This window comes from Miscanthus floridulus, chromosome 12 (assembly GCF_019320115.1).
Source record: "Miscanthus floridulus cultivar M001 chromosome 12, ASM1932011v1, whole genome shotgun sequence".
Taxonomy (NCBI): Eukaryota; Viridiplantae; Streptophyta; class Magnoliopsida; order Poales; family Poaceae; genus Miscanthus; species Miscanthus floridulus.
Window position 1 is genome coordinate 41,919,556 of NC_089591.1, and position 16,394 is coordinate 41,935,949.

At 49.0% G+C, this 16,394-nt stretch overlaps 2 protein-coding genes across 3 annotated transcripts; both read right to left on the bottom strand.

Moving 5' to 3' along the window:
- Positions 1-3,157: 3,157 nt before the first annotated feature.
- LOC136498224 (uncharacterized) lies at positions 3,158-14,364 on the bottom strand. Of its 2 annotated transcripts, none has more exons than XM_066494170.1 (4): positions 14,011-14,364; positions 13,365-13,600; positions 7,108-7,343; positions 3,158-3,869 (listed from the first exon to the last, which is right to left on the bottom strand). In XM_066494170.1, the coding sequence occupies exons 1-4, from the start codon at positions 14,142-14,144 to the stop codon at positions 3,315-3,317; spliced, it is 1,161 nt and encodes a 386-aa protein (XP_066350267.1). In that variant the 5' UTR covers positions 14,145-14,364; the 3' UTR covers positions 3,158-3,314. The 2 variants fall into 2 exon arrangements, with proteins under 2 accessions (XP_066350267.1, XP_066350269.1); XM_066494172.1 differs by having other exon boundaries at positions 13,446-13,600; positions 14,011-14,356.
- LOC136498225 (uncharacterized) lies at positions 12,201-12,737 on the bottom strand. The gene has a single exon (XM_066494173.1). The coding sequence runs from the start codon at positions 12,735-12,737 to the stop codon at positions 12,201-12,203; it is 537 nt and encodes a 178-aa protein (XP_066350270.1).
- Positions 14,365-16,394: the final 2,030 nt, after the last annotated feature.

Sequence of the window (16,394 nt, forward strand, 5' to 3'; positions counted from 1 at the left end):
AGTAAAATCAACCATCACCTCAAGAGTTCACTCTCTTGACTTGAGAACGAGCCAGGGTTGCAAAGCCCTAAGCCTTAGTGGTATACCTCAACAACATGGACTTAGGCAAGCCTTGGTGGTGAGTTGAACCACGGGATAAATCCTCGTGTCATCTTGTGCTTGTGTTGTTATACTTGTTGTTCATATCTTTGTTGAGGTGATTTCTAGGGTTTGAGGCCGATCTACTTGTGTGAGGTGTTCCTGCCACTTTCAGCTGTCGATCTGTGAACTACTACCCTGCAGGAAGCTAAGAAATTTATCCAATCTAAATTTCGTGATTGTGAACTGTAACCTAACCTTTCCTACAGGTGCGGCAGTGCCGCTGTCAGGTGCAGCAGTGTCGCGGTCCTACAGTGCAGTGCCGTGGGTGGATCTAACATTTGTTGGAGTTAATTTTTTATAGGCCTATTCATCCCCCTCTAGGCGCTCCAGGGATCCTACAACTTCACACAAGGTTCAACACCATTTGTCTACGATTTTGTGCATTCCAAGTTCAAGGATGGGAAGGTGCGGTTTCCACATTAACATGCTCTAATTTTGGAGGTTGGCATGAAAAGGTTGAACCGCTGAAGGCACACATCATCTCCTAATACTATATAAAACTTGACTCTGCATAGGGACCATGGTAGCGTAGGAAGTCCTCTGCAGGGATCATCTCCTATTCCAGAGTCACTGAAAAATGTTCAAGTTACAAAAACTAGAAAGAGACGCCTCTTGCTTGACTGCACTGTCTATCCCTTCTCCTATATACAACACCGAGTTCTGAAATCTGAATTGCATTGAAATTATGCTTGCCTGCCTATGAATACTTGTGTTCTAGAAAGCGTGAGGAGCTTTGTTGCATTTTCAAGATCTGTGACTTCTTAAGTATGATGGTTCATTGCAAGTCTTTTGTATTGAATTAAAGAATTGCTTACATCTCATTGAGTAACTCATTGCAGATACTAATGGAACGAAGTTTCAAAGCGTCAAAGGCATACTAAATTGGATCATCAATTCAATACTAGAGGCATAAGGTTGAAGGCATGTTATTATATAAATACGAAGAAGGGTGGCTTGATATACCAATCCTGTATGAAGCAAACTGATAATTCAAAGAGATGATTAGTTCTAAAAGGTTGAGGAATCAATTAATCTTGTTATGGTGATATAAACTTGATGTGCGTATGCATAAATGTACAATACTATAAATGCATACCTTGATGATTGCAAAACATCAATAAGCATTTTAGCCATGTACAAAATTTAATTTGTAATATTGACATTCCGACACGCTTGCATTATCGTTTTTTTTGTAACAATACAACATGCAATGCTCAAATTATTAGGGCATTATTTGTTCCTGATGCAACGCACGGAAATATTTATATAGTAGAGTTGGTGAGCCTACGATGCCACGCTCTTCGTGACAGTTAATTTCACGAACTTTGATTTTTGAATTAAATGTCACTTTAACGTTGGTATTTAATTTCACAGCATTGTTATCTTATCATACGATCCATGTGTTTATAGTAAAAGAAGTTTAATTGTTCCGTAGCAATGCACGAACATACTACCTAGTATATGTATATAAAATATTGGTGTTTATAATACTTGATAAGTATCATTAGATTAATTATAAAATATATTCCCTCTGTGTCTTATTATCTATCCCTTATTATCTATCGCTACGATAGTCATGTCAGTCAAATATTTTTAAGTTTGACTAGGTTTGAATAAAATATTAGTAACACTTGTATCTCTAAATAAGTTTATTATAAAGATATAGTTAATGATCTATCAATGATACTAATTATGTACCATAAATATTAATATTTTTTATATATTTTCTTAAACATATTTGGTCAAAGTTGAGAATGTTTGACTTCTCATGAAGCAATAACGACGATAAAAAAAGACGGAGGGAGTATTTTCATAATAAATCTAATTGGAGATAAAAATGTAGAAAATATCATCTATAAATTTAGTAAAACTTAAGAATCTTTTTTTTTTTTTGAAACGGAATTGCGATTCCATTACTCAGGGTCTGCACATTCGGCAGCAACAATGTTCAGAATACAAGCTGGGAGATGAGTCATGATAGGATCATCATCCACAGAACACACACCCTAGTGCAGCTAATTCATGCGCCACCCTGTTACATGAGCGAGGAACTGCCTTGATAACAAACTCAACACAATTCAGATACGCTAGCTCCTTGATTTCGCTTATCAGACCTCCGGCCATGGAAAAGTCCCAGCGCTGTGACTCTACTGCTTGCTGGACTTGCAAGGCATCAGTTTCCAGATGGACTCTGGTTATACCCAAATCAATCGCTGCCTGTAGCCCTTGTAAACATGCCACTACTTCAGCCTGGAACGGATCCAGAACATGAGACAGTCGACCCCTTCCGGCTATGATCATGTCACCATCTTCATCTCGAATTATAAAGCCCCAGGCGCCCTTTCCAGTTTCTTTACGAAAAGATGCATCACAATTGATTCTTTAGGAAATTAGGCGCTGGTTTCTGCCATCTCTGAATTGTTCTCGGCATTGTTCTAGCAGTCTTTGCAGACAGCTGAGCAAGTTCACCCAAGTAGTCCTCTATCAGCTTGACGATGACATGGTCCTGTCGCCGTTTGCCTTCTTCCCTGATCCTATTTCGCTCCGACCACCACGTCCACATGCCAATCACCAACGTCAGCTGAGGGATTTTTGGTAATTCCAGGATGTATCTGACAGCTTCCCGGGCTGAAGCAACACCAGCTAAGTGATCTTGGTGTGTAGAAATACCCGCAACACCAGCTAAGTGATCTCGGTGTGTAGAAATACCCAGCTCTGCCCATATTTTCATCACCCTAGAGCCTTTGACTCCTCGTAAAGTAGGATTTACGTTCTTCTTGGACGGAGAGAGCAGGTTCGACTATTTCCGTACGACTCGGCATTGCAGTATTCTGCTCTCTGAGATAAGTTCGACAACGTACGACTCAAGCAATAAGTGCACGCCCTCGTATTTCCGTAGGACCAAGCAAGAAATAAGTGTGCGCACTCGTCCTGTAATATGAGGTGAGGTATATCTAAGGATGTATGTTCGGTGTGTGTTTTCAGTAGCTGTTGAAGAAAAAGTTGGATTAACATGTCACCCAAATCAATAGCTGGTGCTTTAATAACCATATATAGTAAAGGTAGGTTAAAGCATATGTAAATCCAGTACAAAAGCAATATGTGATCACGCACATCCATCCAGTGCGAGAGAACATAAAACAGCTTAAAACTAAATACTACAAGAAAGGAATTTATTCAATTAACGCCGACCAAGTCACCTTCACTGAGAGAGAAGCGACCTCAAGCTTTATGTCATGGCTGGCACATCCATGCAGCTTAGCTTCAAAGGAACAGCAATGTTCAACATTTGAGCCGTGTTGGGGTACCTTGAACTTCAAATGCATCATAGTATCCATCTCGACAGCAATCACAAACCTTCTTAAGCCACACGATTCACCAATAGGAGCACCAAAAAGCTGAAATTCTTTATGTTCCTCCAGTACCGAAACAACACAGCAGATAGATAAATCAAAATCATTTTCCACTTCGGATATGAAGATTTCTACTGTAGCCTCAACTCCATAAACATTTGTTAAAGACATGTCCACTGCGCCAGCATCACCATTAATGCGAATAGTGAATGGTTTACACGGCATGAAAATTTCATAAAATTCTGTTACTCCGTCAATTAGCTGGAGATCATTTTCCTCTTGCTCCCCATTCTTGATTCTCATGTCAAACTCAAACAGAACATCACAATTCAGTGCGATGCCTCTCTTAGGGCCAGTCATTTCGATGAGGGAACCCTGTAAAATTAATGAAATATCTTCCTTTTTAGCATGTACCAACCAAAGTTGCCACAATCCCTAATTCTACATCAGATTGGATGTATGTTGGTTAAAATTGCAATCATAGGAATAAGAACCATTAAAATCATATACATTTAGATTCTATGGACTAAAATCATATAACCCAATACCATTAATCTATGTCATAAAGCTGTAAAATCATACATCAAAACTGAGATTCCAACATCAGTGGTGCCACCATATCTAAAATAATGGCACTGAATTTCAACTTTAAAAAGCAAAATAATTTTAGTTACATATGTAAAACTCAAATAGTTTGCCAAACAAAACATAGTAACAGTACAAAATACAATATGCAAGTTAATTAACAACATATTTGTGTACCACATACGAAATTTAAACATATCAACAACCATATAGAATTATTGCAACCCGTCACATGCATAACATATATGAACATATCAACAACCATATAGAACTATGGTACCAGGCACATGCATAACATATCCATATATGACCTAGATCTGTATAAAACCCTCCTATTCTCAAGTATTTGCATAACTAAATCCATGAAATCAACTCAGATAAGATACTGGCTATTATAAAGTACAGAGGGCAACACAGGAGATAAGATAGATTCAAATGTGCAACAAGATGCTCGGGTCATATTGATCAAGGGCTTCTCCTGTCATAGGGTTGATCTAACAGATGTGGGGAAAGCCCTTTTTCTTTAATACAGCACACGGCCAGCTGCTGCCAGCCTGTCTAGGTGACAAGGGCTCAGCTGCCAGCCCGGCCAGGGTGTGTGGCCAGTGCCCGCCCAGCCCACGCTGCTGCTGCCACTCCGCGCCCCGCTGAGGATGACATCGGGAAGGGAGAGGGCACCGGGAATAGGAAGTGCAGGAGAAGCTGCAGCCAGGGGTGGGGAGCACCAGGCAGAAGGGGGCCGGCGCCGTCAAGGAGGACGGTAAGGGAGAGCCTGGAGGAGCAGGTGAGGGGAGAGAAGATTTGGGAGAGAGGATCACGGCCGGCTAAGTGTGTATTTCCAAGGCTTCTGAAGGGGGGATGGACCTAGGTTGCACCAGTAAATAAAGTAAGTGGCTCAAAATGCAATTTGAAAGTTAATGGACCTAAGTGGCACAAACATACACGTTTAGGGGCCGCTGGTGCATTTAACTAAAAAAAAAGTATAAGTTGCCTTCATACGTATTTCTTATATTTTTACCCTTTGCCATCCCAGGCGACAGCAGCTAGAGCATATTTCAAACATCAGAGACAGCTATGGACACTTAGTCTATCAGTGAAAAACACAATTCAGAATCCAGGATTTTAGGTGCTCATCAAAGCTAGTGGATAGTACTAGAGACTAGATTTCTGATCAGAGTGCGTGATCAGTGTATGGAAAATCCAGTCCTTGTGAACACAGGAATCCTTCCTATTTGGGTAATGAAGACAATGCATGCAGGAATATTTTAGCCAAATGATAAGCTTCTCTACAAGAGATAAGTTGCTTCAGGAGTTCGGCACACATTCTCTATGCAGATTCTCTAGCCTTGCAAAGAGGAGTAACATGATTGTAAAGAACAACGCATATTCGCATATCCCATGTTTATTGGCTATTTGATAATCTGGCCTTTGCTGATTTAGAAAGACTACGTAACTATTCTGTTCCATGTTTACTATACTTGGGAGTATTAGAAGCTTTTTATACATATATGTATTTTTATTGGAGCAGGAACACAAACATCTCTGTGATTATCTCAGACAGCAGAAAACATGTGGATTTCCATTTCAGTGATTGTCTCCCTACTCCCTAGTTTCTCTTTGATGATTGCCTCCTTATTTGTTATGCAGCACCTATGCAACCAGCTTCAAACCAATCAGGGCCATTACTTGAATCAAGCCTCATTACCAAAAATCTCTCTTTTGCATCTGGATGCTAGATGCTAGTATATATCATTATAAACGACAAACAAAGATGTGAATGTACTTTTTCATCTGGATAGAAGTTTCTATTTTGCAAGTATGGGGGTTTCTTTCGTGCAGTGAAGTTATAAAATAACATGCTGGAATTCCCATAGACCTGTTAAAAATCTGCACCGCAAGCCACCATGGCACCATTGAAAAACTAAGCAGTTGTCCCAAGCAAGTTGCAGTAGGCAACACAGACTGTTACCTTTTTCAAGATGTGAATTGTAGGGGTTGTAAACGTACAGCACCATAATCCTGGACGTTTTCTTTAAGTCAGGGATCTTGTAAAGGTAGTAGATCTTTAATTTTAGCAACCAGAGGAAATTATGGATATTGGGGATTAAGCCACAGAGAACAAAAAATTGTCCACAAATTTGGTCTCTGGTATGTGGCTACTCGGGCACAAGGGTGGATGTTGTCAGACTAGGGTGCTGCTCTTCAAATCAGCAAACTTTAGAATGATTCAGGGATTCATCTAATGTATATTATTTTTAATTTCAAAATTAAAAAAAATAAGTTTGTTGGCACAGACCAGCCTACTAATGGGCTGTACAACAGCTAGTCTATTGAAATACTATCATTGAATGTAGATCCAGCACAAGATGAAAGAAATGAAAGAAAATAGAGAACATGATGGTTTCCATGTGCTGGTTACTGGCCATCAAGCCAAAATAGAGGACATGATGCTTACGCATGCAGCAGCAGGGGAGGCTGCCACCAATCTTTCTCCTCCCACAATGTTCTTGACCAATGCATTCCATGCTGCCAGTCACCATCTACCTTCCTAATGCTAGCCGCCTACTCTGTTTAATCTCTTAATCCTAGTTAGCCACTTGCTCCCAGCATGAGTTTGGTGTGTTGCACCACGTTGTGCGTGTCGGCTTGGCAAAAGAATTTGGGACACATGGTCCCTGTAATACTCGTGCAAGATATGCAATAAGCTCTTGTACCATTTTGCAGCATCGTAAAGGGATTGAGATTCTTGTCCCACGGCTGCAAGGTTTTCTACATAATTTCATATAAATAGGCAGATACTCATGTAACATAAGCTATCTAACACAAAACAATAAATTAAGCCTTTATGTGTATATTTTAAGTAATAACTCCAGTAAACCAAAATAGGGGGGACCTATATCAGCACCCATTATCTATAATTTAGATGAGATTAACTGGTTGTAGTATGCCATCAGAAGTATGCAGGTTTCAAACTCGTCTCTTTCATGCATGTACTTTACAACTATTGCACACAAGTATAGATTTGTACCTGCTGCATGATGATAGGATCATCTCTGCTTCGATTGAAAACATAATTAAGCTTTGAATCAACATCATCTCGTGCTGCTATGTATCCATATAACTGTATCAACCCACTGTTTATAGAAGCTTTAGCCAACTTCAGTGAGAAAATCTGCATCATCTGACATGGCACATGGTAGTAGCAATTGTCCGGATCAGGATGGCAATTTGTGGTCGCTGCAAACCTCATTGGCTCCACCCGAGCTTCACCAACGATAACAAATAATGTTATAATAACTAGTTATTACAGTAGGTAAATGAAAATATTAAGTAAACTATATCTTTGGTCCACAAATTAGGTGCTATGGACGAGATTCAGGTGGGTTAGGTGAGACCAATGGTGGCAGCCCAACAGCCATGGCAGCAGTGACAAAGAGGGCTGCTGGCACAGGACCAAGGTGGGAAGCATGGCTGGCTATGTCTAAGGTGGGAAGCATTTCTTATTTCAGGCCCCATTTGGTAGAGCTCTAGCAGACTCCGGCTCGAACTCCTCCATGCAATGTAGGAAGGAGCCTTCTAAAAATAAACCAGGAGCTGGCAAGCCACTATTTTTGGCTCCGGCTTCTCCATGCAGCAAGAGATTGCCTCCAACCAAGGTTGACTCAACTCTCAAGATGAATTTTGATTTGATTCATCCTCCACACATTTCCTTTTATTTAGCCGTTCTCCTTTCCCTTCTCCTTTTTGCCAACTTCAGCATGTTGTAGCTTAACTACATACAGGACACACTTCTGTATCACACGAAACCTCTGCTGGCAGAGGTCACAGAATGGAAGGACTCATATGTCAAAAGCACAGTGCATAGAGGGACAAAACAATATTCTTTTTTATAATATATATAGTAGAGATAATGAAAACAATGCAAAGCTAAACTCAAGATTTGTAGAAAATACACTAATTGATCACATAATCTTGGCAAATGCCCTAGTAACAAAATAAATAAATATAGGAAAAAGATATCTTAATCACTTACTTTCATCACTGTCAAGGGCGTCGAGACCTAGGGTAGCTGGCCCTCGGCTACGGAGTTCGTAGCCTTGGTCCGTCGTCGCCGGCGAGGTTTTACCCCTCAGCCGTCGGCTTGGTTTTGGAGAAGAGGAAGGAGATTAGATTGTAATGTCTTACTCCGAAACCAACGTGCGGTTACAATTATATGGCCAAAGGCCTGAACCAACCGGAGCCTAACACTCCTTGAATTAAGGATCTGACAAAAACAGAACTATCTAAGACTTCCAAACTCAGCCACCGAGCGTGGCCTGATCGCGCGCGTCGCCCAGCGCGTCCTCTGTGCGCGCGGCGTGTTCTGTTGCCCGGCGCACATCGCGGGCCCTGCGACGTCTGGTGTACGTGCGCCCGTACATGACATCTCTCCCCCCGTCGAAGACCAGCTCGCCCTCGAGCTGGAATGCAGGGAACTTGGCGGCGAATACGTCGGCGTCTTCCCACGTCGCTGATGCCGCGGACATGCCCTTCCAATGAACAAGGAGCTGACGGACGCCACGTGCCAGCCTGGAACGGACCACGCGCTCTGGTTCAGGCAGCATAGCGCCGTGTTGCGTCGGCGGTAGTGGTGGCGGCGCTGCTGGCGGAGTTCCAGTGAACAACTTGAGCAAGCCGATGTGGAAGACGTCGTGAAGGCGAGCGCGGGGCGTTAGGGCCACCCTAGCAGCGACGTCGTTGATCATCTCGGTGATGCGGTAAGGCCCGAAGTACTTGGGCTTGAGCTTCCCTGTGACCGCCTGGGGCAGGGACGACGCAGCGCGTTGACGGAGCCGTAGGAGCACCCAATCGCCCACTTGTACGTGACATGACGGTGAACCTTGTCGTAGTGTAGCTTCTGCACCGCCTGCGCCTGCTCGAGGCGGTAGCGAATGTCCGCCAGAAACTCGTCGCGCTCCTCCATGGTCTTGGCGACGGCGGCCACCCGAGTCTCGCCTGGTTCATAGGAGCGGATGGTCGGCGGATCACGGCCGTAGACAACACGGAACGGCGTGTCCCGCAGCGATGACTGGTAGGCAGTGTTGTAGATGTACTCTGCCCAGGGGAGCCACCGTAGCCACTGGCGTGGACGATCCCCGGTGAGGCATCAGAGATACATGACGAGGACGCGGTTGGCCGCCTCTGACTGCCCATCGGACTGGGGGTGGAATGCCGTGGTCATGTGCAGTCCGTGCGCCCATGAGCCGCATGAGCTCGCGCCAGAACGCCGAGGTGAACACCGGGTCGCGGTCGGACACCATGGACTGCGGTATGCCGTGCAGCCTGACGATGTCGGTGAAGAATGCTTGCGCTACGGACTCGGCGGTGTAGGGGTGCGCGAGGGGGATGAAGTGGCAATATTTGCTGAACCTATCCACCACTGTCAGAATAACTGACTTACCCCGGGCGCGCGGCAAGGCCTCCACGAAGTCGAGACCGATATCGGTCCAGACACTGTGCGGTACAGGCAAGGGCAGCAGCAGTCCCGCCGGGTGCAAGTGCTCGGACTTGTAGCGCTGGCACGTGTCACACGCGCGCACAAAGTCTTGCACGAGGCGACGCATGTCAGGGAAGTGGACGTCTCGGCGGAGTCGATGGAGAGTGCGCTGCACCCCCTCATGTCCATCATCATGGATAGCCGCCACCAGCTCCGGGATAAGCGGGGACGCCGGGGGAAGGTAGAGACGGTCCCCGAAGTGGACCAAGCCGTCCACGACCGTCCATGGAGCACCACGTGTACCTGCGCGTATTTCATCACGAATTGCCACAAGGGCAGGGTCAGCGGCTTGAGCTTGACGAAGGCGGTCGACGAAGTCGAAGCGAGGCGCCGAGATGGCGAGGACGGCCCCCACTTCCGTATCGCGGCGGGACAAGGCATCCGCCACCGTGTTCGCCGAGCCGGGCTTGTATTCGACGGTGAAGTCGAAGCCCAAAAGTTTCCCCACCCAATGATGTTGGGGGATCATCGAGAGCCTCTGGTCGAGCAAATACTTGAGGCTGTAGTGATCGGTCTTGACGATGAAGCGGTGCCCCCACAAATAGGGCCTCCAGTGACGGACAGCGTGGACGAGCCCGATCAACTCGCGCTCATAAGCGGCGAGGGAGCAGTGGCGAGGCGCGACGGGGCGGTTGAAGTAGGCGATCGGGTGGCCGTCCTGGGTTAGCACCGCACCGAAGCCATGCGTCGAGGCGTCGCACTCCACGACGAACACCTTGTTGAAGTCGGGCATCGCCAGCACGGGGGCGGAGGTGACCGCGGCCTTGAGGTCGGTGAAGGCGGAGGTCGCGGCGTCGGTCCACGAGAACCCTCCTTGAGGAGGGCCGTTAGGGGCGCGGCGACGGCGCCGTAGTTGGCGATGAACTTGCGGTAGTAACCCGCCAGTCCGAGGAAACCACGCACCGCCTACGCGGACCAGGGCACCGGCCAGTCGTGGATGGCCTGCACCTTGGCCGGGTCCATGGCCACGCCGGCCCCGGAGATGATGTGGCCAAGGTAAGCCACGGCGGTGACTCCGAACTCGCACTTTGCCCACTTGACGAAGAGTCGGTGGAGGCGGAGAAGGGCAAGTACGGTGCGGAGGTGGCGTAGGTGATCGGCCCAGGTCCTGCTGTATATGAGAATGTCGTCAAGGAAAACCAGGACAAACCGGCGTAGGAAGGTGCGGAGCACGTCGTTCATGAGCGCCTGGAATGTCGCTGGGGCATTGCACAACCCAAACGGCATCACCAAGAACTCGTAGAGGCCGTCGTGGGTGCGGAACGCCGTCTTGTGGATGTCCTCTGGACGCATCCGGACTTAGGTGGTAGCCCGAGCGCAAGTCCAGCTTGCTGAAGAACCTTGCGCCGTGAAGTTCGTCGAGCAGTTCGTCCACCACGGGAATGGGGAACGCGTCCTTGACTGTGAGGGCGTTGAGGGCGCGGTAATCGACGCAGAAGCGCCACGTCCCGTCCGCCTTCTTGACGAGGAGGACCGGCGACGAGAACGCCGACGTGCTGCGGCGAACGATGCCTTGCTCCATCATAGCGGCACACTGCCTCTCCAGCTCGTCCTTGTGGGACGCAGGGTAGCGATAGGGTCGAACCGCAACTGGCTGCGCGTCCGGCTTGAGGATGATGGCATGCTCGTGGCCCCGCGGCGGTGGCAGTCCCATAGGGTCGGCGAAGACGTCCTCGAATGAAGACAGCAGCTCGTCCAGGAGGGAGGGGCCGGCCGTGGCTGGAGTGAAGTCCGGGTACGTCGGCCGTGGGCACGCCCGACCAGCAGACCGTGCGGCCGTGGCGCTGGAAAGACAGCGTGCGGGCGGTGAAGTCCCACACAAGCGGTCCCAGGGTCTCCATCCAGTGCGTCCCCAGGACCATGTCGTAGCCCGCCAGCGGCATCATGAAGAGATCGACGCAGAAAGAGTCACCGTGGATGGTGATCGGCGCCTGACGCAGCACCCCGGGGTAGGAGATCTGCTCGCCATTTGCCACGGTGGCCGTGAGCCGGGGGCGACGCTATAGAGGCAGACCGGTACGAAGCGCAGCCGCCTCAACGATGAAGTTATGCGTGGAACCGGTGTCGAGGAGGGCAGTGCAGGATTCGGTACCTAGCTGGACACGGACTTGGATCGTGTTGCCGACACGGACGCCAGCCACCGCATGCAGGGAGAAGACCAGGGCATCCCCCGTGATCTGCGCGTCGTCCCCACCTTCGGCATCGACGGCGTCGTCTTCCTCCACGCTGTCAAGGAGGAACAGCCGCTTGCAAACCCGGTTGTGCCTGCGGCCATATTTCTCATCGCAATTATAGCACAAGCCGAGGCGGCGTCGCTCCTCCTATTCCGCCTGTGTGAGGCGCTTGACCGGACGACCTTCGATGGTGACTGTGGGTGTGACAGCCTTGGGCGCCGCCGGAAGCTGCTGGACTTGGCGCGGGGGAAGAGTCGGCAGGATGCCGCGGGGGGTGGCCTTGGGCTGAGCGACGTTGTACTGCTTCATCAACTCCATCTGCCGGGCCAAGCTCATAGCGGCCGCAAGAGATTGCGGGTTTTGGATTTGCACGGCGAGGCTGAGCGGGGGCAGGAGACCGCCCGTGAACAACTACACCCGCTGCGCCTTGTCGAGGGGACCCGCGCGAGGGAGGAGCGCCTGAAAACGGTCCTGGTACTCCGCAACCGTTCCCGTGCGGCGACAATCGGCGAGCTCGAAGAGGGGGGCAGCGCGGAGGGGCGGCCCGTAGCGAAGGTTGAGGAGCTCCTTGAAGCGACGCCACGACGGGGTACCCTCGTCCGTTTGGACTTGGATGTACCACATCTGCGCCCCGTCCTCGAGGTTGTAGGATGCCATCCACACCTTCTCCTCCTCCATGATCCTCTGCTGGTGGAAGTAGGATTCGCAGCGGTTGATGAAGATCAGCGGGTTGGTCTTGCCATCGTACCGCGGAAAGTCCATCTTCTGGAACTTCGGCGGCCGGTCATTGTGGTGCTCACCGGAGCCCGGCTTGGTGCCCGAGGACGAGGTGCGGTCGGAGGTGAGGGAGGCGATGGCCTTGGCGTTGGCCTCGACCGTGGTCTGCAGCATCTTGAGGGCGTTGGTGAGGGACGCGACGGTGTCCTTGAGGTCGGCGGCGTCACCCATGTCAGCGGCACACGACGCGATGGACGACGATGCTGATGATGGCAGCGTGGCGGCTGGAGGAGGTGGTGGGGTGGCGGCGGCTAGTGGTGAGGTGGATCGGGATGTCGAGGATCGCCTAGAACGTGATACCAGGTTGTCAAGGGCGTCGAGACCTAGGGTAGCTGGCCCTCGGCTACGGAGTTCGTAGCCTTGGTCCGTCGTCGCCGGCGAGGTTTTACCCCTCAGCCGTCGGCTTGGTTTTGGAGAAGAGGAAGGAGATTAGATTGTAATGTCTTACTCCCAAACCAACGTGCGGTTACAATTATATGGCCAAAGGCCTGAACCAACCGGAGCCTAACACTCCTTGAATTAAGGATATGACAAAAACATAACTATCTAAGACTTCCAAACTCAGCCACCGAGCGTGGCCTGATCGCGCGCGTCGCCCAGCGCGTCCTCCGTGCGCGCGGCGCGTTCTGTTGCCCCGCGCACATCGCGGGCCCTGCGACGTCTGGTGTTCGTGAGCCCGTACATGACAATCACGGTCAGTGATATCAATATTATAGTCACTTTTCCAGTAAAGCCTTTTCTTGTATATAGTGCCATCACGATGGCTACTGTTCGGATCAATTGTTGCAGGCCATATACCATCAATAGCAGTTTTACTGCCCTTTATAACATCCTTAATGGTTGCCCCGATCGGAGGGCTCTCTGTAGCATCCTCAGTACCTGTGCCCACCATATTTCTCTGTGTAGCATCCTTGATAGCTATCTGCAATTCTTCCATGTAATAGCTAGGTTTGACCTTCAAGGTTGTGTAGCACCGCTTACTCAGGTTCTCACTTTTTACTCCAAAAATGCTCCATGGTCCACACAAGGGCAATCTAACACGCAAGAAAATGAAAGGTCTTAGAATCCAGACTCAAACACCACCACTATATGACCCATCAGATCTAAAATAGATAAAGTAAATTATAATAAAAAACTAAAATTGAAATTACTTTCAAAATTCTGTTATGATTCGAACATATATAAAATTGATATTAGTAACCATCAAATCGAGATCTAAGTTCATCTTCCGTTTATAGGTTTGATTTGACGTTGTTGGCAATAAAATTATTTCGTGTTCCTTTCTAATGAAAGATAAAAGATCAACAGATAAAAAGCAATCTTACGGAAAGAATATATCAAAGGAAACCCTAAATCAAAAGCATGAGAGATCCAGATCGAAAAATTCATGACATGGCACTCAGGATGACTCAGATGTAGGAAAGGAGAGGAGACAACAACAGACCTAAAAACGTGCTCCAGATGCTGATTAAGAATGGTCGATGCTGCCGCAGAATCTCGTTGCGCGAGAGCTGGAAACCACCAGAGAGTTTGAGCAGAACCAATGTACCCTAGGGTCGACCGCGAGAGGCGTTGCATCTGCTTCGCCTTCGTATCCTCTCTCCCGAATTGGCTAGAGCCTAGAGGTTCGGCCCTGGGTTGAAGATCTCGGTAAAAGGGGCCGAAGGGATGACTGAGGCTAGCTTCTAGTCTGAGGTATATCTTCTCTCTTCTATCTCTATCTGTCTCTATCTATCTATGTATCTATCTGCAACTAAAAAGACCCATCGTCACCGCTCCCTAATCGCCCCCCTCGCTAATACCCCGTATTAACCGCTAATCCCGTCCCCCGATAACCCACCGCCCGATAAAAAAAAAGTCACAGATAACCCACCGCCCAATCAAAGAACCACCCGATCAAAAAATCCCGATCCGAAATCAAACAACGGCTATTGGATACACGCTGGAGGAGAAGAGCAGCTCCTGCGAGTGCCCTGGCTAAGAAGGAGGCAAGGGAAGAAAATAAAGAGGTACTATGCCGGAGCTCTACCAAACATGTAGACATTCGGTAATACACAACGACGCCAAGGCAGGGGCTTACCCGCCGGCGCCAGGGTTCCGTCAAAATCCCGCTGTTCTGCTCACGTCGCCGGTGACCCGCCGCGGCCAGGGGTGTGACAGTTGGTACCAGAGCCACCTTTCTTTGGCGTGTGGGTGACGAGCTACCTACTCGGCGCCGCCGCTAGTCACCACCACCACCACCACCACAAGTCCACCACCACCACCACCACCACCGTCGTCTTCGTCGCGTGCCCACGATCTGCGTCGCCGCCATACGCTTCTCGGTGAAGGTCGACTCCGGATCGTAAATCCCCACGGCTGGTCGAATTCTCGGTTTGGCCAAGTGGGAAACCGAGAACTCCCGCAAGTCCGACGGGGTCGTCTGGGTCGTCAAGATCCACGACCACGGCAACGCCGCACCTCTTCGTTCGCGACACCGGCACGCTTAACCTCTACACAACGTCACCATCGACGCCCACCAGGTGTTCGACTGGGGTTCGTCATCAACAACCGGGGTTCTCGAGGTGTGAACATGAGTGAGCATCCCAAATTCGCTCATTTTTCATCCTTTTGCACAATTAGGCAGTAGACAAGGGTTGCGCGGCATTTGTTCGTGCGTAAAATTCTGAAAGTCGAACTGTCTTCTTGTTGCGGTGGCGTTCGGCGGGGGAATGTCCATGAGCTTGGGTTGCTAGGCTGTTGTCATCGTGCTTGCACTACAACTGTATTAGTGTAAAATCCCTCGGCTCCGCCTCATTCCCAGGCGGCGGTGAACGTACCTTGCAGTGCGACGGGAGAGGCACAGGCCGAAGCGGAGGCGCAGGAGGAGCCGAGATCGGTGCTCGGAATAGCGATGCCAAGAGCGAGGCTTGCGCGTGCGCGACCGCACAGAGCGGTGGAGGTGGCCGTGCGATTTGCTTATGGGCTCTAGTCGCCCGTGGAGTAAATCTATCAAGATTTAATTTTAATTCGATATAAACTTAACAGACATTATCATATTATTACCAATGTTAATGTATGTTATGAATCCATCATAAAATATAGTTTAAAAATGTAACACACGTGCCGTTATTTTTCGTTAATGTAGTTTTTTTATGCCGTTACAACGCACGGGCATATTTGCTAGTTATAGGGTTAATTGGATCTGTGCTATTATAACTTTGCCGTTTTTGAAGCACACCATAACTATTTAAGAAACTATGCCACTGTCATTGCAACTCTACAGATATTTGAGATACACCATTATATACGTTTGGAGATGACTTGGACCCACTATCAGCCGTATAGAGGGGTACCATATATCCGTATGGACAAGATTGCCTCTTTATTCTTCTCTCACACTCACTGACACATGGGCCTACTTGTCAGTCTTCCCCACCGTCTTCCTCCCTCTCTGTTTTCTCCATATCCGGCGGCGGCGACGCAGTAGCCCCCTCCGTCTTCTCCATCTCCAACTTAAGGCGCCGGCCATGCCGACTTCAGCACGCCCCCGGCTCCATATGCTCGCTCCGGTCACCTGGCGGTCACCTGGCAGCGGGGGCGCGACCTGCCTGCCCACGCGCTCGCATCGCTGCAGTGCAGCAACGGTGCGGTGACCCGCCCGGTGACCTGCCCGCCCACGCACTCGCCCGACAGGACGGGAATTTCCCGTCCCGACCGGCGCCGAATGCCGTATTATCCCGACCAGGGTACTTGTCGGTAACCGAATAAATCCAGCAAAAACCGCGCTCGCCCGGTAGGACAGGAATTTCCCGTCCCGACCGGAGTCGAATGCCGTATTATCCCGAC